We start from the raw sequence: 24489 nt of genomic DNA, 5'->3' as shown, positions 1-24489 counted from the left end.
ACACCCCAAGGGGATAATTTCTTTTGATTGTGATAACCCTATGTCCTGTCCTCTACCGCCATCCTCAGGACAAACGTTACCCTTCCAAACCCAACACTCTAAGAACGGTAAAATCATCAGACCGTGGTTTGTCCAGCCTTTTTGTAATGTCCATGTCCATCATGTTTCCCACCAAAGATTAGGGACTCAAAGCTCTGCTGAGATGGTTGCTATCTGCTCATGTCATTGTCTCTGTCCTTCCAGGTTCCGAGCTACTCACTGGCCATCAGAGCTCTGGATAGTGGAATCCCACCCATGTCCTCCACCGTGATGGTCAACATAGACATCTCTGACATCAACGACAACCCGCCCACCTTCTCCCCAGCCAATCTCACCACTGTCATACAGGTAAACCTGATGGCTGAGATGATCTTCACATAAAGACAAAGATAAGGATGTGTTGTATAAGGAAAAAAACAAAAAAACAACTTGAAATTCAGCCAGCTGAGCTCACATGATGAAAAAATATTGTTCAGTTCTACCAAAAATTCTAGTGCAGAATGTTGTATTTTTTATTTTTGTAAGTGGCTACTGGTAGTCTTTAGGTAGCTAGCCAGGAAGATGGTTGTATAATGTTTTTTTTTGTCGTTGCATATCATCCCCCTTGCTTTCTTCCCTCATATTTTCAACAGATAGAGCTTGTAGAGGAGGGGAGGTGAATAAGACGAGCAATTTTTTACGTCTTTTTTGATTGGTTCAGGTAGACTGGACAGAATTAAATGGTCAGGCAAATCAACCTATTTTCAATCTTCAAAGTTAGTGATCAGTACCGTGACCCAGTTATATGACCAGAGGCTAAAATTTCAGGCTTTAAAAACCCATTTCATCAGGGCACTATAATTTTTCAGTTAATTTTGAATACTGCTGAAACAAAGATCATATTGTTATCCCACATCATGTACCCCAAACAGGCAGGTCTGGTTCACAGTGTGTCTCCTCCTCCAGGAAAACAAGCCAATTGGCACCAACATCCTACAGTTGTCCATCATGGACCAGGACTCCTCCCATAATGGCCCACCCTTTGACTTCCGCATTCTGTCTGGAAATGAAGGAGGAGAGTTTGTGCTGGAGAAAGATGGAACACTGGTGGCCAATCAGGTGTTCAGGAGGGACCTGGCAACTGAATATGTTATTCAGATACAGGTAGATTCAACCTGCTTTTTACCATCACACCTGCAGAGATGCTGTAGTCATTCTTTAGCATCATATCAGTTTCAGAAATAGTGTTGTGAGTCAGTGAATGGCTCTAAGGTTCAAATAACAGGGACTTTGAATAAACCCACATAGCAGCATTAACCAGAAATAATAAGAGGCTGTTCTTCCTGGATAGAGAGAGGGGGGTCCTCATAATGTCACAATGACCTAATTAACTCTTTAACTGGTCAGTTTTTGCGTCGGCCTATTTTTGTGGTAGCAAAGATTTGTTTCATATTTGAGCAGTGCGACTTTGAATCAACCTTCATAAAGCAACTGTTAGAGGAGAGTTAGAGGACAAAATTTATTCTAAAGTTCAGCCTACGCCAATATGAGGCTTCAGCAGTCTGACTTACAAATGACAACTAATTAGTATGAAATCCCTTTTTGTGTTTTCATAGACACTTTTTCTTTGGTGAACTGTGGCAGAGGGATACATCCAAGTAGAAAATAGTTTCAGTGTCTTAACATGGAGCTTTTAAAATGTCTTTGGTATGGCAGTAGTAGCTGAAGTTGACGATATTAAAGGAAATAAAGTTCTATCTGAAGATGAAGCACTGAAAAGCAATTGAAATGTTAGTTAAAGAGTAGGAAAAGAAAGCATTTGAAAGGTCAGGTTGTGATAAAAGCAATTAAATTTCAGCAACTTTTTCAATGTTCATATGACATGTGAGTGTTGTATTAAGGCAGACCTGAAAAATCAAAAAACATCTTTTATTAAATGACATTGTGGACCAGACTTCATGCCAAATGTCAAAAGTAACCACTCATCAGTGAGGCTGCAGCCACTTAAACCTTGAGAGATCAGTTTAGTGTTATAAACTGCCTTTAATGAGCTTCCTGACTAAGTAAGGACAATATAGAGATGTCCGCAAATAGAGATTTTACCAAACCATTTTCCACTCCTCTTTTCTCTTCTCCTTTCATCTCCTCTCTTCTCAATTGTCTCTCTTATCTGTCTTTTCCTATCATCTCCCCCAACTTATCCCTTCTCCTCCTCCTCACAGGTGACAGACTCTGGGAAGCCACGTCTGTCCTCTGCTTCCATGCTGACAGTCAGGGTGATTGAGGAGAGCCTGCACCGGCCAGTGGCTCTGCCACTAGAGGTGCATATTGTCACCATGGAGGACGAGTTTCCTGGTGGTGTGATTGGCCAGTTGCATGCCACTGATGCCGACCCATATGATGCGTTGACCTTTGGCCATGCCCCCCCAGCCCAACGCAGTCTCTTTAAGATCAGTCCTCGTGATGGAAAGATCATTGCTCTTGGAGGGTTGGATGCAGGTAGATACTCCCTCAATGCCAGCGTTAGTGATGGCCGCTTTTCCGTGCCTGTGCCCGTGAGCGTGCACGTGGAGCAGGCGACCCCAGAGATGCTGCGTGAGGCAGTGACAGTTCGCTTTGAGAGCGTGGTGCCACAAGACTTTGTAGCGTTGCACTTGAAGAGCGTGTTGAAGGTGCTGCAACAGGCCGCCGCTTCACAGCAGCAGGACACACTACACCTTCTCAGTCTGCAACCAGTCGGTGGGACACAACAGCTAGACATGCTCGTCGCTGTGGAAACAGCTGGGGGCGGGTACTACAAGGCGGCCTACCTTACCCAGAAACTCAGCGCGTCGCGGCGGCGGCTGGAGGAGGTCCTCAGAGTGTCAGCTATTCTGGATAAGAATTGCTCAGGGCTGGAGTGTCGCGGGGCGCAGTGTGAGCAGAGCATCATCCTGGACTCACATAACCTGGCAACATACAGCACACCACGGGTCAGCTTCGTCTCACCACGTTTCCACCGAACCTCACGCTGCACATGCACTGGTGAGCAATCTTAAATGTGCCCAGGCCTTGTTTATCAGTCTACAGTGTGACCAAGTATTTACATATTTGGTATTTTCCAAAAGGTTTCATAAGATTTAAAGAATAAGACAATCACTCTGGATCAGGAAAAAAACATGTACACGACAATGTATACAATGAGATCAACCAGACCACATCTATAGGTGGTCTGGCTCATACTGTGATCAGATCTCAGCTAGGTGAGATCTGTACAGAGTGGTCACATTCTAAAAGAAAAACATATTCCCAAGTTCCCAAGTTGAAAGGCCACCAACAGTAAGGTTAGCATAGTGAGCAAGGCTACTGAAAAGTAGCCTATGGATTAAGTTTCAAAGTTTATACCTGGATACAGCTGATGAAATGGTCTTACCACAAGGTATATTTAGCCATTGTCAGATTTTCAATCGTATCACAGTTGTGTTATGATGTAGGTATTTCAATTTCAATTTTATCTGAAACTTTCAACTTTTCTGCTTCCAAGCAAACATGGATGAAAAGCTGTTAAAGTGCCAGAAAAATTGAAATTTTAACATCTACAATTCCATGACAACTGTCTGTTAATAATAATGATTATGTGAACAGCTGCTAAATAGCCCATGGATGCCTTTGGTCTGTCACATGGTCCTTGCCTTGCACACTGTAGCTGTCCCTTGAGAGTGTCCCACATCACTTGTCTTGACTTGCGATGCATCATGATTGTTGATTAGTTCAGACACTCATTAAAACCAAGTGTAAATGTAAAGGCCTGTGATGAGATGTTATTATCCAGATCAGAGGTTAATGCCAGGTAATGGAGTCAGATGTGCTGGTGCAAGAAGCAGATGAGGGATGAGACAAAAAGTGGAGGACATCATGGTGTGCCATCTTGTGTACCATAAAAAATACACCTCAACATTCCTCGGAGTCAATAATGCTTATCTGCATGGCACATATATGATACATACACACACACACACACACACACACAAAGTATAAGGCTCATCAATAATTTTTCCAAGCTTCAGAGAGCTTAGGTTGAGGCTCAGGCTCATCTTTGCCTGTGCAGAGTGGAGTACTGTAGGGTACTGATGGGCTTTTCTCTCCTCAGAGAAGCTAATTTAATGCAGAGCTTTATTTCTACCTTGGCTCCACTCCACCACAACAGCTACAAGACTGATGGAATAATTAGTATGTGTATGTGTGTGTTTGTGTGTGTATTACCACAGGGCAGTGGTGGGTGTAAAGCTTCATGTGATTACAGTAGTGTGATGCATTTCATGCATAAAATGTATCATGGGCTTGGGAATGCATTTTATGCCATGTACTGAAGAAAATGATTTTGACAGATGTGACAATATCATTACTGTACATTACAACATATTTGATTTGATGTATTTGTATCTCTTTTAGCTTATGGGCTAAAAGAGTCCACATTAAAAATATTTAAGCATACAGTAATTCATAAATTACTGTACAATTTACAATTTCATTTAGCAGACGCTTTTATCCAAAGCAATGTATATCCTCAAGTTGATACAACACAAGCAGGTAGTGCACAGAGCAATGCAGAGAGTGCATAGAATGCATAGAAGCAGATTTTCTTTTCTTTTTTTTCAGTCCATCAAGTGCAGAGGTGTTCACAGAAGAGCTGGGTCTTTAGCCTTTTCTTAAAGATCGAGAGGGAGATCAAACAAGAGTTTGGTAACTCGTTCCACCACTGGGGAACTACAGAAGAGAAGAGTCTAGCTACTGACTTAGGACCCTGTTGTGGTGGTAATACCAGGCACCTTTCATTGGCAGATCGTAGTGAGTTGGGGGGGAGTGTAGACCTGAATGATGTAGTTCAGGTAGGCGGGGGCTGTTTTAGTTGATGTTTTGTAAGCGAGTGTCAAGCCTTTGAATTTGATGCTGGCAGCAACGGCGAGCTAGTGGAGGGTTATGAACAGTGTGGTGACATGGGCTGTTTTCGGCTGGTTGAAGACCAGCATACCCTCCATGTTCTGGATCATCTGCAGGGGTTTGAACATACATGCGGGGAGGCCTGCCAGTAAAGAGTTACAGTAGTCAATGCATGATATTACGAGAGCCTGTACCAGTAGTTGTGCTGCATGCTCAGACAGGTAGGATCTGATCTTCCTGATGTTGTACAGGGCAAATTGACATGACTGAGCAATTGAGGCCATGTGAACCTTAAAGCTTAGTTGGTCATCAATCATGACACCCAAGTTTTGTGCAGACTTTGTGGGCATGAGTTGGGTTGATTTGAGCTGGAAACTGATCTGTTGTTATATAGAGGGACTGGCTGGGATGACAAGCTTGGTCGTAGAGCAGTTAAGTTGAAAGTGGCATTCTTTAATCCTTGCCAAGATATTGGCAAAACATGACGAGATTTGAGCTGAGACTGTGTGGTCTTTCCATGGGAACGATAGGAAGAGCTGGGTATCGTCAGCATAGCAATGATATGAGAAACCATGGGAGCGGATTATTGCACCAAGTGAGGTGGTGTATATTGAGAAGAGAAGGGGACCAAGCACTGACTCTTGAGGAACCCCTGTGGATAAGCTGTGCGATTTGGACACTTTACTCTTTACTGTAAAAGATATCCATGAGAGGTATACCAAGATATACCTGATATACCAAGCTCAGTGAGTGTGGAGAGGAGGATTTGGTTGTCAACCCTGTCAAAGGCAGCTGACAGAACCAGCAGCAATATAGCTGATTACTGACCAGCAGCTCTAGCTGAATGCAGTGATACCTTTACCAACAGGAGCACAGTCTCGGTAGAGTGACCCCACTTAAAGCCAGACTGATTTGGGTCTTACAGGTTGTTCTCAAAAAGGAATTTAGTGACCTGGTTAAAGACTGTATGCTCAAGTATTTTTGATAGGAAGGCCAGGAGTGAAACCGGTCTGTAGTTTTCAACCTGGGCTGGGTTGAGTGTAGGTTTTTTGAGCAGCGAGGTGACCTGAGCTTGTACGGGGGAAATGGTCTGTAGAAGGTTGGATGGTATTTGGTCCAGTGGACAGGTGGCAGGACAAGAGTTCAGCAGAAGTTTGGAGACTTCCTCCTTGGTCAGAGGGGAGAATGAGATGAATGCGGCCCTGTTAGCCAGCAGCTGCAGACTGAGTTGGTCAGGCTCAGAGAACTGGTTACTGATGGCAGAGACTGTATCAGTAAAGAACAAGGCAAACATTTCTGCAGTGAGCAGAGTGGAAGGCGGAGGAGGAGGCGGACTAAAGAGTAAGTTTAAAGCAGAGAACACTTTCCGAGCATCTGTGGTGCCACAGATCTTGTTCTGATAGTGGTGTTAGCTGTTTTTAAAGGGGACGTATTATGCTTTTCCTTATTTTCAGATATATATATAATGTCACAATGTCGGATATTCATTTTAAAAGTGGCCGATGTATCAAATAAATAGGTAAACGTATGTAGCAGTAATCCCTGTGAGCAAAAAGCAGCAGCTTCAGACTGCTCTGAACCCTCGGTTTCCAACGTTTTTTTCTACTGTCAGCCCGAGCTCACATCAGTTTGAGACAGATTTCTTTATATGGACATCTGCTATGTGCACAGTGCGCAGGTTTGCTGCTCCGCTCCAGGAGTAGTTACGCCAAGCCACGATGCCATTATACAGCACAGCAAAGTAAAATAAGTAGTTTACCTGTTGGAGGTGTGCTGGTTGTCTGCAGCTCTTCATAAAACCTCTCACTGTGGCTGTTTCTGCTTGTACTGTTCCTCCTTGCATTATTTCTAACTGATCCACTGAACAAATAGCTCAAATAGCTCCATATGTTGTTGTTTTGCCCGGTTTTTAGCGCTGCTAACAAAGTTCCACTAAGTCAGTGAGGAACACGTTTTTACTTCCTGTAAATTCTTCACAATAAAAGTCTCCCATTAGTTAGTCATTTGAAAGCTTTTAATTTGAAGCAGTAAAGTAGAAAATGTTTGGTTTGCATTGACTGTGAAGTTACACAACTCTGATATATAAAGCTGGCCAATCAGAACAGAGTGGGCTCATCAGGAGGGGGACCTTAAAGAGAGCTCTGCCCTTTGCTCTATAATGACTTCAGTGAGCCATGGACTGAGGGGGACACAGGAAGACAGTGTCAGTGTGGATATTCATGTCTCCCATGACAAGTTGAGAGTAACATGTCTAGTTTGACTACAAAGTTCTGTAGTTGACACACTGGTGGGTGGTATATGACAACCACTAACAGCTTAATAGGAGCAGTAGCCCTGATTGTATGGTATTCAAAGGAGGAATTGTTGCTTAGCGGATAAAGTTTAGTGAATTTCCATTCTTTGGAAATGAGGACCTCCGTCCTGCTTCCACACCCAACAGAATGGGGTGTGTGTGAGAATGTGGAGTCAGCAGAGAGTGTGGCTGGCGTGGCAGTGTTTTCTGGATGTATCCAGGTTTCGGTCAGGGCTAGTACCTGAATGCTGAATCCAGCAAGTGCTTGGACAAATTCTGTCTTGTTTACAGCTGATTGGCAATTCCAAAGACCAGAGTACAGGAGGAGTGAGTAAAGGAGGCTTTTCTGAGTGAATAGAGGCTCTATATACATATCTAGGCTACATGTGTTCACAATTAATAACAATACTCTACAAACTTCTGACAATGTAATACAATAGAGTGATGATAACTAAATTTGAATCTTAAAATCTTGCAGTCAACAATCCAACTACTGTACTGTTCTTGAGTGAGTTATTATAATGAATTCTACAATTTAACAGTTCTGAAAATGAAAGTCCGTCTTCGTATTTCAGATATTGTTTTTCGTAGTGCATAATGATTTTTATCTCTCATTCTTATGTTAACTTGATGTTTATCGCATACTTATTACAGTTTGTCCTTAATATTAACTAGCTTTTCAAGCTTTAAATTTTTTGAAAGTAGTGCAATAGCATGTTGTCTCACATACTCTACTGCTGTGGGACATCTCATTATAATATGTAGTTCACTCACTCCTTTTTTCAAACCCACACCTTAAGACCATTCTTGTGGCCTTTTTTAGTGTGATCTGTAGTCTCCTCATATCTCTCTGAGCTGCATTGCCCCACACTGCACAGCAATAATTAACGTGACTGATGATCAGACTATGAGAAGAAGAAGAATGTCCTCAGATAAAAACTTTGCAATTTTCCAACTATTCCTGCCATTTTCATTTTTCGATATGAAGATATGTAGTGTGAGCCATCCATCAGAGATGTTTTGTATTTTAACTCCCAATAATTTGACTTATTTAACCTCTTTAATTTGAACACTGCCATATGTTAAGTACCATGGCTTCAATTTCTTTCTCTTTCTTGTAGTGCATATAATCATATTTTTTGTTTTATTTACATTTAATACCAATTCATTGTTTTCCACCTATTTGAGGACACGTTTGAAATCATTTGATAAATAGTCATGCAACTGAGTTTGTGAATCTGCTACTGCAGTAATGGTTGTATGATCCGCAAACATATGTGCATTTGAGTTGGCTAACATTAAAGGTGATCATATGTGGCAAGAAAAGGAGCCATTAACATAGATTACTGTCTACCATTTAAATAGGATTTCATTCAATTGATAGCATTCTTACTGAAGCCATAATGAATTAATGTTTTTTAAGTAGCACTGTATGATCTATCAAATCGACCATTGCAGTGAAATCAAGAAGTCGGGACACAAGTTTACCTGATCAAGGGCACTTAGCCACTCATCTGTCATATGTATCACAGCAGTTTCAGTAGAATGATTTTTATAATATGCATGTTGAGCATGGGTTAGAAGGTTATTAGTTTCCATATATTTCTAAATGTGATCACTTACATTTTAACTTTCCTTGTTTCAAAGAATGATCAGATAGATACTCTATAAGTCTAGTAATATATGGGGCTGCAGTTGTTGTCAATAAGATCGCACCCTAGGTATTTATTATCAGAAAGTGAAATCAAAATTTTATCAATGTCATCTAATGATATATCTGGTAATACAAAACTGCAATTTTTCCCATTCATAATCTTTTGGTCTATTTCACCTACCAGTAATTCATTTGAGACATCATTATTCTGTTAGACCTGAGATCATTTCCCTTGATTCAAAAGAGTCAGCAAAGTAAATGGCAATGACTATTGGTTTTGTTCTAATCTTGCCGTCAACCTCCACACTAACAGGACTTGTACTATTTGACCTACCAAGCAAACTATTCACTGTATGCCATATCTGTTTATATTGTTTCTGCATCCCTCAAAAACTGTTTTATAATATAAGGTCTTTTTCTGACAATTCAATTTTACAACAAACTCTCTGCATTTACTGTATAGCATAATATCTGAGTCTAATCTTGACCTAGATGCTACAGCTTTTGCCTCATCCCTCTGAGATATTGATTGTCTTAGTTGTTGGTCAATACTTTTCCTCATAGGAGCATGGTGCAAATCATCCTCAAGATACAGTACACAAGCTCTCATGGAGCAGTGGCCAAATCTCTCTGATAGTCTTCTAAGTTAAAAAAAAAAATTATAGTCACTCCAGGAGGTCTTTTTGGCATTTTGGTGTATTTAGTAATGCACACAATATTATGATCTGTCCAAGTTAACAGTAGATTTAGCATTTGAGCATTTGTTTGGAGAATTACAGAATATCTGATCAATAATACTTTCAGTTCTGTGCCCAAATTTGTTTCTTGAGGACATTGTGCTCTCCTGTACCATTTGGAATATTATGACTATTACTATTAGTTATTAATTAGTAAATATATATAATTACAACTCTCTATATATTGACTCAATCATGTTCCCATCATTTCTAGTCAATATTATAGTTCCCAAGCATTAAATAATTCTATCCTTTCATCCAGACCAAGATCAACACTTTCCTAAGGATGGGAATTAGTTTTCACCGCCTCTCACTCCCCGCTGGGAATAGATAATTCATCTAAAGTTGTACCCTTATGAGCATTGCCTTGGATCTTTATTAGCTCCTTTTGTTTAAAATGCTTGAACCAAGCAATGATGGGGTGAATTTTATTCCTCTCCTTCTTTCCCAGCCTAAGGACCCTCAAGAAGGAAATGTCCAGTACTGATTCCTGGGATAATTTTAATTGATGGCACATAAAATCTCATATGGTTTGCTCTGTGTTGTCATTGTCTCTCTCAGGAATCCCAGAAAAAAACAGATTTTCCGGCATCTATCTACTCTGCACATCAAGCAACGTTTGCTTAAGCTGTTTGTATTGTGACTTTCTCCATCGTCTTGAATAGTAGCCACAGTACCTTTCAATGAATCATTCTCCTTCCTCAGATCATCAATGTGAGCTTGGCTGAATTCCAAACTTAGCCTCAGGTCGTGGAGATCTTTCTGCAGCTTGACCAGTATATCCTACTTGCGAAGTCTCTCATTTATTGATTGCATCAGGGATACCTCCACTTCCGTGGTTTGTTCTCCCACTCTTTTAAAAGATGTCGACCGATTTGCAGGACTTTTTGGTTTGGTAAGCTCTATGACTCGTATCCAAAGACGCCTTTATTTCCTCCACACCTTGATATTGTCTATCAGTGAAACTTTCCAGAGCCCCAATTGACTGATGAATCTGATGAATCCAGTTTAATAACAGGATAATTTAGTTTAATAACTAATTGGAATTTTTAATTTGTTGGCCAAGTGAGATGTTAAAGCATGGACATATGCACGCACTTCATACATACTTCATGCAGCACAACAGTTGCTGCACTCACTCACACACACACTAGGGATGGGAAGATTCACCGATTTGCATCAGTGCACTAGCATAAACATTCATGATGCATTTGCCCCGAATAAAAAAGTGTGCATCGGATACAATTTGGGATAAACTTGCAATACATCATTTCTAACCTCTTTGCATTGGTAAAACCCTATTTATTTATATACAATTATTAGTAAGGCACTATGCCTTTATTATTTAGAAATGTGACAAAAAATTTGATATTTAGATTGATTGCTTAATTAATTAATTAATTAATTTATTTATTTATTGGGACCATGTACAGTGTTAAACATAAATGTTACCATTTGATGCACTGTACCAGAGTTTGCTTATAGCTAATTTTCATCTGCAGTCCCTTAGGCAGGTCACAATTAAAACATATAACAGCACAATAACAAACAGTACAAAGCAAAAAACACACAGGACATATAATACAAAATACAAATCCACACACAAGAGCACATCACATATACCAGCAATGTCAACTAGAAATTAATAATGTAAGCTTGTCAAATTAAAAGCAAGATTATTTGTATTCATGAGAAGACCGTGAGATGAAATTTAGAGTTAATGCTTTCTACAGATGGGTGACAAATTAAAGGAAAAACTGGTACAGGTCTGAATGCGTGACCCCTACAGTGAGGGGATCTGGTGGCTCTGTTATGCTGTGGGGGGCATTTTGCTGGCATCGTTTGGGTCCACTTGTCCCCTTAGAGGGAAGGTTTACTGTAAATCAATACAAAGTTGTTTGTTATCCTATGATGAAACATTTCTATCCTGATGGGCGTGGTCTGTTCCAGGATGACAATGCCCCAATTCATAGGGCACGAGGGGTCACTGAATGGTTTGATGAGTATGAAAATGATGTGAATCATTTGCAATGGCCTTTGCAATCACCAGATTTCAACCCAGTTGAACACTAATGGGAGATTTTGGACTGACATGTTGGACAGCGCACTCCACCAACATCTTCAAAACACCAAATGAAGGAATATCTTTTTGAAGAATGGTGTTCCTCAGCCTTGGCATTGAATCTACAAGTCTCTGGAACTCTTCTGGAGGGATGAACACCATTCTTCAAAAATTTGTAATTTGTCACCAGTCTGCATCTTTAATGTATCGGATCATCGGCAGTGCATCAAGATATGTATCACATTGGCCTCAGTGATGGAGATGCACATCCCTAACACACACACAACTTCTTCTCAAGTCACGACAACATTTAGTACAGTAAATGGTAAACAGGACTATCTCTCACCTGTTTGAAGTCTGCTTGAATTTGAATGACATCACATTTCACTTCTGGGAGCTGAGTTCACTTCCACAGAAAGTCTCTTGGTCCGACATTGTTGATAAGACTATGCACTGTTCAGTTTCCCCCACACTACAGGCAATAGTCTGATGATCACGTGTTGCTTTTCATCCTGCTTTCTGCTGATATTCTCGTCTTTTCCTTCTCTCTTACTGCAATTTCATGCAGTCCTGTCACTTCCTCTCCGTCGGAATTTCAACAAATATAGCAAAAAAATGCCTCTAAAATAAATTGCCTACCCTAGCTTTAATCACTAATATCCAACAAACTGGAGGCAGTACTGTCGTATAACCTTACTGTATCGACTTTTAGCACCAAGGATGAAATGCACTTTAGTGACATTTAGCAGACATTTTATGTATGGAATTGAAATTTGGCAGGCATCCAATGCCACAAAGGCCCTGTTTACACATGGCATTAACATCTGTCTCGGGTGATTCGATCACAAGTTGACAGCTCTGAGTACAGGTGTGAACACACCAAAGATGCACTGAGGACGCATTGAGATCCGATCACTCAGACCACATTGGGAGGTGGTCTGGGCTGCATGTGACCACATTCATTTAGTAGTGTAAATGCAGTGTGTTCTGGGCCACATTGAAGGACCACCTACTCAACTAACATCCTCTATTTTCCTGCAGACTAGGCATGGAAATTGCACTGCTGCCTCCTGGTCCAAAGCTGTATTCATCTTGTTTTATAACAGGATAGAGCAATGCATTATTTTGTTTTTCTGTTTTTCATGTGAATTAAAAAAATGTAATCCACCTCCCATTTTTCTTATTTTCCCCGTTATCCTACCCCGTTTTCATCTTCAAAGATTTTTGCTTGTCTGTCTAAAAAAATATTTCAGAAGCTAAACGTTGCTGGATAGTTTCCTCTGTCCTGTCTAGTTGATAACTATAGTTTTTAGTTTTGCAGCGCTAGAGCAAATCAATAGGACGGGCATTTGATTTTAGTGAAGGGGCACACAATGCATTGTATATTTGTTTATTCTGTTATCAAACAAGTTGAACACGGCCTTGGACGGAGGATACATGGACCCTCAGTCCTCCCACCGGTTAAAAACGAACAAATTTGGGAAATGATGTATGTGTGTATTTACATATAGAGCAGGGAAGTGAGATCCAATCACAAGTGGTCACTCAAGACGCATGTGGAGACGCATGTTAATGCCAGGTGTAAACAGATGTACTTAGAGCTGTCTACTTGTGATTGGATCACCCGAAACGCTTGTTAATGTTAGGTGTAAATAGGGCCAAAATGCACCCCATATGCCAGGGGAGTACATTTCATGGAATTTCGTACATAAACTGCAGTATGTGACAACGGTACCCCATATAATACAATGTTGTAATGGAAATATGAAATACATGCTTCTGTAGTGCATTCATACAGATCTCCATGAAGGTGATATGATAGAAAGCAAATGCTACACTGTGAGACTCCTGTTTGATTATTAATGCTTAATTTAAGTATAATATTCAGGTCAGGAGATGTATCTTAACATCTGTAACTTGTGCTTTAACAATCAAAGAGAATTTGCTAACATGTTGTTGACTTGTTTGTTTTCAGTCTATTACTGTAGAACACATATTATATATTATATTATTATATGTTATTATTATATATTACAAGTTATTGGTCTTAGTTTATCTGCTATTCTGCATTATTGCAGCACTACTTTAACATATTTTTTTACAGGTTCCCTGCTTTTATTGTGAATGCTAGGTGCACATATTAGAGGGCTTTCTTCAATTCTCGCTAGACTATGCATTCAGTTTAGCAATAGGTTGGCACATTGTATAAATCCATTCAGTCTGTTTATTCATTTGTTTGCACTGATTTCCATGTCAGTAGTTTATTTCTTCCATATAACCATAGTTGGGCTTTTTAAAGATTGTTTTAGACCCATTAATACAAATGATTGCAAAGACTTGAGTGACAATTTTTTCCCTTTCTTTCCTTCAATTTTAAGGCTGTCTTACTTCTTCATGTTCTTCATGGTAGTAAGTGATCTGTGTATGTTTTTGTGTGTGTCTACAGATGCTAGCTGTGCTGTCCTGTCAGAACAGTGTGAAGACCAGCCATGCCCAGCAGACATGCAGTGTGTTTCAGTCGAGGCCACCAGAGGGCGCTATGCGTGCCAGTGTCCGCCTGGCAAACTGGGAGAGTGTGCAGGTGCATGCATGTGTGTGTGTGTGCGTGTGTGTCTGTGTGTGTGTATGTGTATGCCAGAGACAAAGAGAGAGGAAACACAGGACTCTGTAGCCTGTATGAACTGGGATTTCTTATGTACTTAAGCAACTGTAATGTATTTCATTAACCCATCTGCCTGTGTGTGTGTGTGTGTGTGTGTGTGTGTGTGCGTGCAGGCCATTCATCTTTGAGTTTCTCAGGTAACAGCTACATTAAGTACCAGTTGTCTGACCAGCTGCAGACGGAGCTGAAGCTAAGCCTAAGGATCAGAACGCTGCAGAGCCGAGGAATCATCATGTACACACACACTGATCCCTGCACCGTGCTCAAGGTAAACACATATACACAAAGACACACACACTCACACACATATACACACAGACAGGTGCTGGTCTAGACTCCGACATATTTAAGGGCTTAATCAGCTCTGAATCATACAGTAGGGCATCAAACTGTTGCTGCTCTGCTCTGTGTAGGTTGAACCCTTGCAGTGGTGTTTGGTGTGATTTATTTATTGATACTGACTGATACTGATGTATGATAGATTTTCAGACATTTCAGAATTTTCATTATTGTTAGAGTGGGTCATCAGAATTCTGGCACCAAATTGTTCTCAGGTGGTTTACCAGTGTCTAGGAATTCTTTTTGTCAGATCTTTATAGCTGTGCATACACATGGTTCTTTGTCATAAATGAGCCTGATTTCACTGTCTGCCACACTAGTCTGTAGCTATAGTATGTCAGTGGACAGAATGAAAAGAAGAGATGCAATTTTACCTACTGTGTTACATCTGTGAGGTTTTCCAACAGCACCACAGCTCCTGTCAATATATGCAAGCATTACATCCAACTGTGGTTGTTTACAGTGCCCGTGATATCGATGCATTACATGTAGCTGTAAAACATAATTGGCAGTGACATCTCTATCATAATGAATTAATGATTTCATTTTTAGTGTCATTATTGAAACAGACTTTACAAAGTGCATCACAATAAAACATCAAATGAAAAGAATATCAGAAATAAAATGATGCCTGCAGTGTTAATAAAAAAATTATAATATTGATCACACAAAATTGATTAATCATAATTAAATGTATGTGTTTTTGATTAATAATTTACAAATAGCTGTGTAGCCTGCAAAAAAAATCACACAATCAGTGAATCAACTAACAACTGAAAAAACCAAAGTTCTATTACTAAATTCAGTCTATCACCTTATCTTTCCGCCTCCAACTCATCAGATCATTCTTGGCACATTCTGTTTTTATAAATACCAGTTTATGTGTGGGGAAATGGTGTGTACATAACAATATACCCTAAAACATTCAAATTAAAAAGCTTGCTTAAAAACAGTTAGTTTTAGTAAATGTACTTACAGTTTTGCTAACTGTTTCAAATATTTGAAATAATGATACTGATTTTATATGGTGCATGCTATTTTGATAGTTTGTAAGTGATAAAATCAGATAGATAGATAGATAGATAGATAGATAGATAGATAGATAGATAGATAGTCTGTGTGCATACTAACTTCCACAACAGGTGCTCAAGCTGTAAAGACTGATAATTACACCTTGAGGTGGACGGGCAGTCCACGCCTTTACTTGAAGAGTTTACCAACTTTTATGTAAACGGTGTCACAGCTCTTGTCAATCAAATGTAATTGTCTTTAATATCTGATAGAATGATTTTAAAATTTGCTGTAGTAATAATTTTTATAACTATATAAAATACTATACTATATAGACATGTGTAACTATAGATACGTCAGTTTTATAATGAAAACATGGGACTGAGTTTTAAAATCTACAGTCTCGAGAAGCATCTCGAGTAAGTTCAAGACAGTGTGCTTGTAATATGCAGCCACAGCCACTTATTAAAGGTATAATATGTAACTTTTCTGCATTAAAAGTTTAAAAACGACTAGACCTATGTTATATATTTTGTTGAATTGTATACTTACATTATCCCAAATGTTTCTAGCAATTTTCACATCCAGAGAAATCTGTAATTTTAATAAAGGTAACGGTCCATTTCATTTGGTCATCTGTCAATGGCGTCATATCCCCTTTGTGCATGTGTCAGCACTGTGGTTTCCTTCATTGAATTGCATGATATGATATAGCATGTATGCAACATTATTATTCTGTGTGTGTGTATGTGTGTGTGTGAGCAGTTGGAGGAGGGGAAGCTATGGTTCCAGCTGGCCTGTGGACTTGGCGGCAATGGGGGAGGTGGTGACAGTCCCGATATGTTGGGTATCTCTGGCCGTCGTATCAATGACGGCAGCTGGCACACAGTGGCGTTGGAGCTGAATCGCAACTTCAGCAGCCTGGCACTGGATGACAGCTATGTGGAGCGACGGCGTGGACCCCCCTTCATACAGGCTCTTGCTCCGGATAGAACCATCTACTTTGGGGCGCTGGTTAGTCCATTAGTAGTTGTGGGGGGGGTGTCAGATAGTGCCAGGAGGTTAGGGGTCCTCAGAGTTTGTGCATCCAGACATCCAGGGATGCGTTAAACTGCATCTGGTAGAAGGTAGATGTGAGCATTTCTAGTGGCCACTAGTAAAATGTTGAACTTAGTTTTTCTATCATGCCTATTGTTTTGCTGTGTGATTATACAATGCTGCTTGAAAGTTTGTGAATCTATAGAATTGTCTCTATTTCTGCATAAATATGACCTAAAATGTGATCAGATTTTTACACAAGTCCTAAAACTAGATAAAGGGAACCCAAGTGAACAAATGAGACAAAAACATTTGTTGGGACGGGCAGTAGTGCGTTTGGTTATTAGCAATAATTCATAATTATCTATGATAATTATGAATTGTGAAAATAAGATATTGTTAACCTTAATCAATAATTCTGGCACCAACTGTTGGATCTGTGAGGAACACAGTTGATTATTTGCAATAATTATCAATTATCAAGGATAATTAACTAATCATGACGATTAATAGAATTATTAATATGAATTAACAAATAGGGGGCACCACCCGGAAACCGGGACCAATAACCAAACAAGGTAGTCTCATAAAAAGGAGTTCACCTAGAATGTTAATATCTGAGAGATAACATTCGAGGGTGAACAAAGAAGGGTGAATTCGAGCTCTGACTCCTTCAATCAGCCACTTTTCACAATATTACACACAATAATGACAGAAGAACTTCTCTTTAAATATCTTTAAAGAGAAGTTCTTCTGTCATTATTGTGTGTAACAGTGTTTATTAAACTTAGCAAAATTAACAAAGTTAACAAATGCTTCATTCAATAAACAACTATTCTAAAATCTAATCCTACCAAACAAAACACAAACAGCTATGTACAGGGTTGGACACATGCAGGGGAATGCATGTGTGTGTGTGTGTGTGTGTGTGTGTGTGTGCGTGTGTGTGTGCGTGTGCGACAAGATGGCGACGGGGCCTGACGTGATGACGTCGTCGGTCTGCGACGCGGACATGACTATGGGAGGAAGTCACGTCGCGCGAGAACCGGATGGCAGAAATGTGGCGGTGTCTTGGTTAGACAGAAGCAAGACGGCGCCGCCTGGTGGACGGCGTCTCACACTCACCCACTTCTCTGAAAAACACACGTGTCTGATGGCGGATAAGGAAAGACAAAGCGAAGCTTTGTCCGACGTTATCTGACCATCAGATGTGCAAAAGATGTCGGTGCGTGTATGTGTGTGTGCGCGCGTGTATGTGTTAATCAGCAGAGAGAGGGAAGAAGGAAAGAAAGCGATCGTGAGAGGAAGAGAAGCGGTTCCTTTCTCCACAGACAGTGTGTGTATGGACGGCAGTCTGTAACGCACGTTGTCTGGTTTCTGACCGACAAAGCAACTTACTTCCTGACTCACGATGGCACAAACACAGCAGTGGTCCCGAGCGGGACAAACACAAAACAGTCTAGTGTGGTGAACACAACTAAACAGGCAGCAAACTTGAAATACTCCTAAGAGTAAACAGAGAAAAATGGACTCGGCGGTCCATCAACAACACAACAAAGAATAGCAATAAAGCTAAAAGCTAAATGCTAAACAACAGCAACTAATGCTGATAGGAACACACAACTATCACTGCCTCTGCCCAGACTTATGCCTCTTACTTGGTCGCTTCAGAAAGTGAGCAGGGTGTGTGTGTAATCCTGTCTTTATGTCCGGCTTTGTCCTGGGCTTGGATGCAGACGGTGGCGGTTCTCGCACGGTCGGCGAAAAGCACAGCAGCTGGCTCTCGGCGGCGTGGCGGAGAGAACAGCAGAGTCGACTTGGTGAAGAAGTTTTTCTTCTTTCACAAGGGAATTTGAGGACGCTGGTTGCAGCAGCGGTCTCTCTCAGATCTTGGAATGTGTTCGGGTGAACACAGGCAAAGTCTCGTCTCGTCCGGCGAGGGGAGTCTTCGATGAGGGGAAAACACGTGCGTGGGGTACCCCCTTTAGTCAGCTGACTCAGAGGAACAGAAGTTACCCCTAGCTCAGTGACATGGGAAAGGCGTGTGCTTCAGGGCACATTCAGTTTTTAAAGGGGCGGTGATGTCATGGCTGTGTCATCAGGACGCTCCGCTGTGCAGGAGCATCTCCGCCAATGAGACTGTATGTTGACTGTTCCCTGCTGAGGTGCGAAAATCGCAAAGCATCCTTGGAAATGGAGTTTGCAATGGACTCCCATTGTCTGTAAGCAGCATTTTGGCGCTATTCCTTTGTCTCAGGGGAAACAAAGGAACAAGCACCTCGTGGTCAGGCCTCACAGGTTACATGTAGGCCCTCTCTGTGTGACCTCATGGTCTGAGGCCCAACACATTCAACTTATTCATTTATTTATTGAGGAAAATAAATAAAATTGATTGAGGAAAATTATCTAATCTTACATATTTGTGTGAGGCAAAAGTATGTGAACCCTTGCTTTCAGCCCCCTTTGCTGCAATAACTTCAACCAAATGTTTCCGGTAACAGTTTATCAGCCCTGCACATTGGTTTAGAAGAATAGGCCCATTTCTCCTTACAGAACAGTTTCAACTGTTGTTGGGATGTTGGTTGGCTTCTATGCATGAACTGCCCACTTCAGGTCCTTCCACAGCATTTCTATCAGATTAAGGTCAGGACTTTGACTCAGTAATGCCAAAACATTAACTTTCTTCTGCTTTAACCATTCTTTGGTAGAACAACTTGTGTGTTTAGGGTCGTTGTCTTGCTGCATGACCCTCTTTCTTTTGAACTTCAGTTCACAGATGGATACCTTGACATTTTCCTGTAGATTTCTAGTAGAATTTGCTGGTACAAGTCAGTATTCATAGCTCCATCAATGATTGCAAGCTGTCTTGGTCCAGAGTCAGCAAAGCAGGCCCAAACCATGATACTGCCACCACAATGTTTCATAGACGGGATAAGGTTCTTCTGCTGGAATGCAGTGTTTGCTCATCGCCAATCATAATGCTTGTCATTCAAGTCGAAAAGTTTGATTTTGGTCTCATCCATCCACAGGACATCTTTCCAATTGCCTTCTGGCTTGTCCATGGGGCTTGAGCACACTGTAGACAGCAGCAATGTTCTTGTTGGAGAGTGGTGGCTTTCTCCTTGCAACTCTGTCATGCACACTATTGATGTTCAATGTGCTCCTGACGGTGGACTCATGACTTTAGTTTCCTAGACGTTACCCTTCGGTCCCTTTTGGCCTCCCAAACTATTACACACCTTGCTCTGTGTGATCTTTGTTGTTTGACCACTCCTGGGGAGGGAAACAATGGTGTTGGATGTCTTACATTTGTACACAATCTGTCTGACAGTCAACTGATGGAGTCCAAACTCTCTAGAAATGGTTTTGTAACCCTTTCCAGCCTGGTGAGCATCAACAACTCTTCTTCTAAGGTCGTCAGACATCTCCTTTGTTTGAGCCTTGACACACTTCCACAAACCTGTATTGTGAAGCTCAGACTTTGATACTGAAGACTCTCTTCTTTAAATAAAGCAGGGACTCCGACACTCACACCCGATTGTCATTCCATTGATTGAAACACCCAACTCTAATTTCCCCTTCAAATGAAGTGATAATCTTAGAGGTTCACATACTTTTGCCACGCACAAATATGTAACATTGGTTCATGTTCCTCAGTAAATAAATGAACAAGTGTAAGGTTTTTGTCTCATTTATTTGATCGATGTCTCTTTATCTAGCTTTAGGACTTGCATGGAAATCTGATCACATTTTAGCTCATATTTATGCAGAAATAGAGCATATTCTAAAGGGTTTGCAAACTTTCAAGCAGCACTGTAGGTCAGACTAAACAACTAACCAGCTGACTAACAATACAATAACAATTCCTATCAGTGAAATCTGCTGGTGTGGTGACACCTGTAACCACAACAGGTTGGGCTAAACCTGTTAGCAGACCACTTTTAGATCGGCAAAATAATACATTAAAAGGCCTCAGCATTTCATTAGAATTTTCTTCCTGTCAGTGTGGAGCAGTCTTTGAAACAACATTTAGATTTTCATAAAGGAAAACAAATGTTTTAACTCCTGATCTCAGGTGCAGCATCCCAACTCACACAGTCTCATGGACTCCCAGAAGGACCCACAGGTGCTTGAGGGATTTCAGGGCTGCCTGGACTCGGTTATGTTGAACAACAACGAGTTGCCGCTACAGAACAAGCGCTCACGATATGCTGAGGTGGTAGGACTGACAGAGCTGAAGCTGGGGTGCATCCTGTACCCCGATGCTTGCCTGCAGCAGCCTTGCCACAATGGAGCCACCTGCACCAGCCTGCCCTCTGGTGGTGAGTAAGAGCACTACAAACAGCACATCCACCATAGAATGAAGGCCCTGAAGAACTGTAGCCTTTATGTCTTAATCACAAATTAATGTCAATACAGGAAGAAACAAAAGACAGAGTGCAGATAAACACACTCAAGTACATTGCATATATTCAAGTCAAGTCAATTTTATTTATATAATGCCAAATCACAACAGAAGTTATCTCAGGCACTTTTCATATAGAACTGGTCTACGTGGTTTGTCCAAGTGGTGATGATGGCAGACCTGCTCAACCAATTATATTTAGGGATGCAATTGTGACTGGGTCTGCCCACTTACTGCCAAAAAGAAAAAACAGAGCGAGCAGAGGGATGTACTAGCGAGATTAGTGGGTTAGTGAGGTATGTTGAGCCTAAAGCCAGGGTTTTCAAGGCCAGAAAGGCAGCTGTCTTTTAACCTGGCTAGATCACCATGGTAACTTATGCTGCAAACTTAACCTGGTCTAGAACAGGTTATATTCCGAGTTTCCGCTTAAGTCAGCTTAAAAAGCGGCACTCTTTCACGAACCACCTGATATGCTTCCAAGTCCGTTTAACACGGGTGGTACTGCAGTGTTAAAGAACACTGATTAGAAAACTGATTAGTCTTTTGTCATACTTACCATTGTTTTGATATGTCGTATTGTAAATTCGTAATGGTGCAGTAGGTTAGGATTACTTGTGGGATGGGATTTTGTTAAAATATATCAAACTGTATTTCGAATTGTAAAAAAACTAATAAAAACTAAAAACTAATGAAAAAAGTACTTTGAACAAAAAAAGAAAACTGATTTTCTATTGGTATTTATCACAGATAATATTCAAGCTATAAAATTAATTTCACTTTGATTTGGCCAAAAACTAAAGTGATTTCCACGTATCTTTTATTATGGGACAGAGTCAGATCTAAATGCACTTCTTGAATATAATGTTTGAATCCGTTGCATCTAGTTTAAAGTTTAAGAGCTCTGAATGTGGGAGAGGTTAAATGAATATATTAACTTAATTTACGCCTGGGGCACGCAGCCTGCGTGAGAAGTGTGTGTGCGTCACAGAACCTCTTGCTTTTCATTTCGGCGCACATGTTAACAGGTTAGAGCAGCCACACAGCCCTGCTTGGCCACACAGCCACACAGGGCTCGCCTTATTTGCAGCAACAATGTTGCTTTTTGCTGCAAAAATGTATTTATATTCTTCATAGCTCTCCATTATAATGACCTGTTCCTCATGGCTGAAGTAGGCGGCACGCGATTGGTCCATTTTGTGTGGAAGAAGAGTCAAATGATGTGTCAAAGGCCCCCTTTTGTGGAAGTACGCACAGAGCCTGAAGAAGAAAGCCTGGGTTAACAAAGAACGTTTATAACCATCATCTGCATGAGCAGGGATATTCTCTGTGCGGGCGCTGTGAAAGCACTTGCAAAAATAATATGCGTGCGCAACTGTTTCAGTTGTATTCGCAACTACTCTACATCCATGCATGTGAATGTCATTTGCGCTTGCAGGTTTTTGGCAGAGATATGCCGTCATATTTCTGGCAGCAGGACAGCGTGAGTGGGATTGCGTCTAAATAAATGACATTGTGTGTGTTCATGGTAATAGTTGTATAATAGTATAATAGTAATAATAGTAATAGTATAATAGTTGGAGCTCTTATGGCACAGATGACTTAGGAATAATACTAATATATCAGGCTTTGAAACACACAAAACTTATTAGTAAGGTAGTATTGTAGTAGAAGTAGTAGGATTCATTGCTGGTTTAGGTTTGTACATGGGATTTGTTGACTACAATACAATACAAATATATAGTATCACCGGACTCAGCATTTAAGGCCAAGTTGTTCCAACACCTCCACATGAATTTGAAGCCAGGTTTGAACAATTGAAAAACCCTACACTCAGTCCTCCACCAATGAAGACCAGGTCCCAAGTAGTGAAGAGGTTATTGAGGTAGTGCTGGGATCAACAGCTGCTGGTTCAAATCCCCACACTGTCTGAGGCAAGCAAATGTTGCAGCTACAGTGTCAGCACACAGAGCTTCCAGCAGAGGTGTGTGTGTTTGTTGTGAAGCTACAGTAACACTAGGTCTCTCTGAACACTGCTGTAAGACTTCCCACACACCACATGTTCTCCATTTATACTGTAATGGGCAAAACATCCTGGGAATTGTAGCAACCCACTGTTGTCATTAACACAGCGGCATGGAAAGGTTAGTGCGTCTCTGATGTATTGTGTACACACAATAAAAAATACTAATTTCCCACATTTTCTTACAAGTATGTATTTGTGATTTTAAGTAGTGTGTTTGTGTGTGTGTGTGTGTGTGTGTGTGTGTGTTTTTGAATGTGAGAGTCATCCCCTTATGTTGTGTGGGTGTACACATTTTCCCAAAGGGTTGTGTTTGTTTTGGCCATTTAATTTTCTCTCAGTGTTGTAAACATAGAATGCTCTGAATTCATAATGAAGTCTGTTTCCTTGTCTCCCTCCGTGCTGTCTGTCTGCCAGGATTCTCCTGCAGCTGTAACCCCCAGTACACCGGCGGGCGCTGTGAGATGGAGATAACAGCATGTGTCCCCAACCCGTGTCAGAACAGCGGTGTGTGTAAGGCCATAGGCAACGCCTTCCTCTGCAGCTGCAGGAGAGGCTTCAAGGGTCTGACGTGAGTCTCCGTCCAAACACACAGCCCTGAACTGAAAATCCTGAAGGGTTGCTTCACCCAAATTCTGAAAAATATATTGTTTCACATACTTGTACAGTGGAAACCACTTATTCTTTATTTCTCATGCAGATTACCACAGTGTTTCCTCTATAATTATTCTGCAGTGGTGCACCACCAACTGCTGAAATTTCACATGATCATTAATATCAATGGGCTACTAATGATTTTCGCACAATGTGCGAGCATGATAACACCCTAGTTACCGTGCAATTGTTTTGAGTCATCCTCCCTATCTTCTCCAAAGGACATCTACGTGAAAGGTACTGTTATAAGAGTAGCGTAGCAGGAGAGGAGCAGGTTTTGTAGTAAGTTGTCAATATGGCGGTAAATTTACAGTGCAGGCTACAATGTGTCATTTAATAAATGTTGCAGCAGTCAACCTAGGGGAAACACTGTACCATCTAATTGACATTTATATATTTATTACATGCATATATAGTAATGAAACAGACAGTTTTGCTATTTACTGATTTAAAGATAAAATAGCATAAGTTGGACCATGGCCCTCTCCTGCTCCAAGCCCTGTCTGAATGGTCAGGGTGAAAGCATTACACTCCACTCACGTAACATACCTGCTGCTGTGAGAGAGCTGGGACGATAATTACACAATGTAAGAGTCCCAAAACGCGAGTAGAGTAGAATGGGAGGGCAAAATAACTCACTAAGCCACAGTGGTGTGAGTAGAGGAAGATATATGGC

At 40.9% G+C, this 24489-nt stretch overlaps 1 protein-coding gene across 5 annotated transcripts in view; it reads left to right on the top strand.

Annotated features, from left to right (window-relative positions):
* The window catches only part of fat3a (FAT atypical cadherin 3a), a 248915-nt gene that overhangs the window by 210726 nt on the left and 13700 nt on the right, over window positions 1-24489 (top strand). For 4 of the 5 annotated variants that reach the window (XM_042414703.1, XM_042414702.1, XM_042414700.1 and 1 more), the window contains 8 exons: window positions 244-387; window positions 985-1182; window positions 2241-3042; window positions 14131-14265; window positions 14460-14614; window positions 16462-16710; window positions 20810-21056; window positions 23577-23730. In XM_042414703.1, the coding sequence (XP_042270637.1) occupies window positions 244-387; window positions 985-1182; window positions 2241-3042; window positions 14131-14265; window positions 14460-14614; window positions 16462-16710; window positions 20810-21056; window positions 23577-23730 (2084 nt within the window). Of the gene's footprint in view, window positions 1-243; window positions 388-950; window positions 1183-2240; window positions 3043-14130; window positions 14266-14459; window positions 14615-16461; window positions 16711-20809; window positions 21057-23576; window positions 23731-24489 lie in introns of those variants that run through there. The other variant, XM_042414704.1, reaches the window with a different exon arrangement.

Source organism: Thunnus maccoyii, chromosome 6 (genome assembly GCF_910596095.1).
Source record: "Thunnus maccoyii chromosome 6, fThuMac1.1, whole genome shotgun sequence".
NCBI lineage: Eukaryota > Metazoa > Chordata > Actinopteri > Scombriformes > Scombridae > Thunnus > Thunnus maccoyii.
This window is presented reverse-complemented; position numbering and strand designations above follow the sequence as displayed.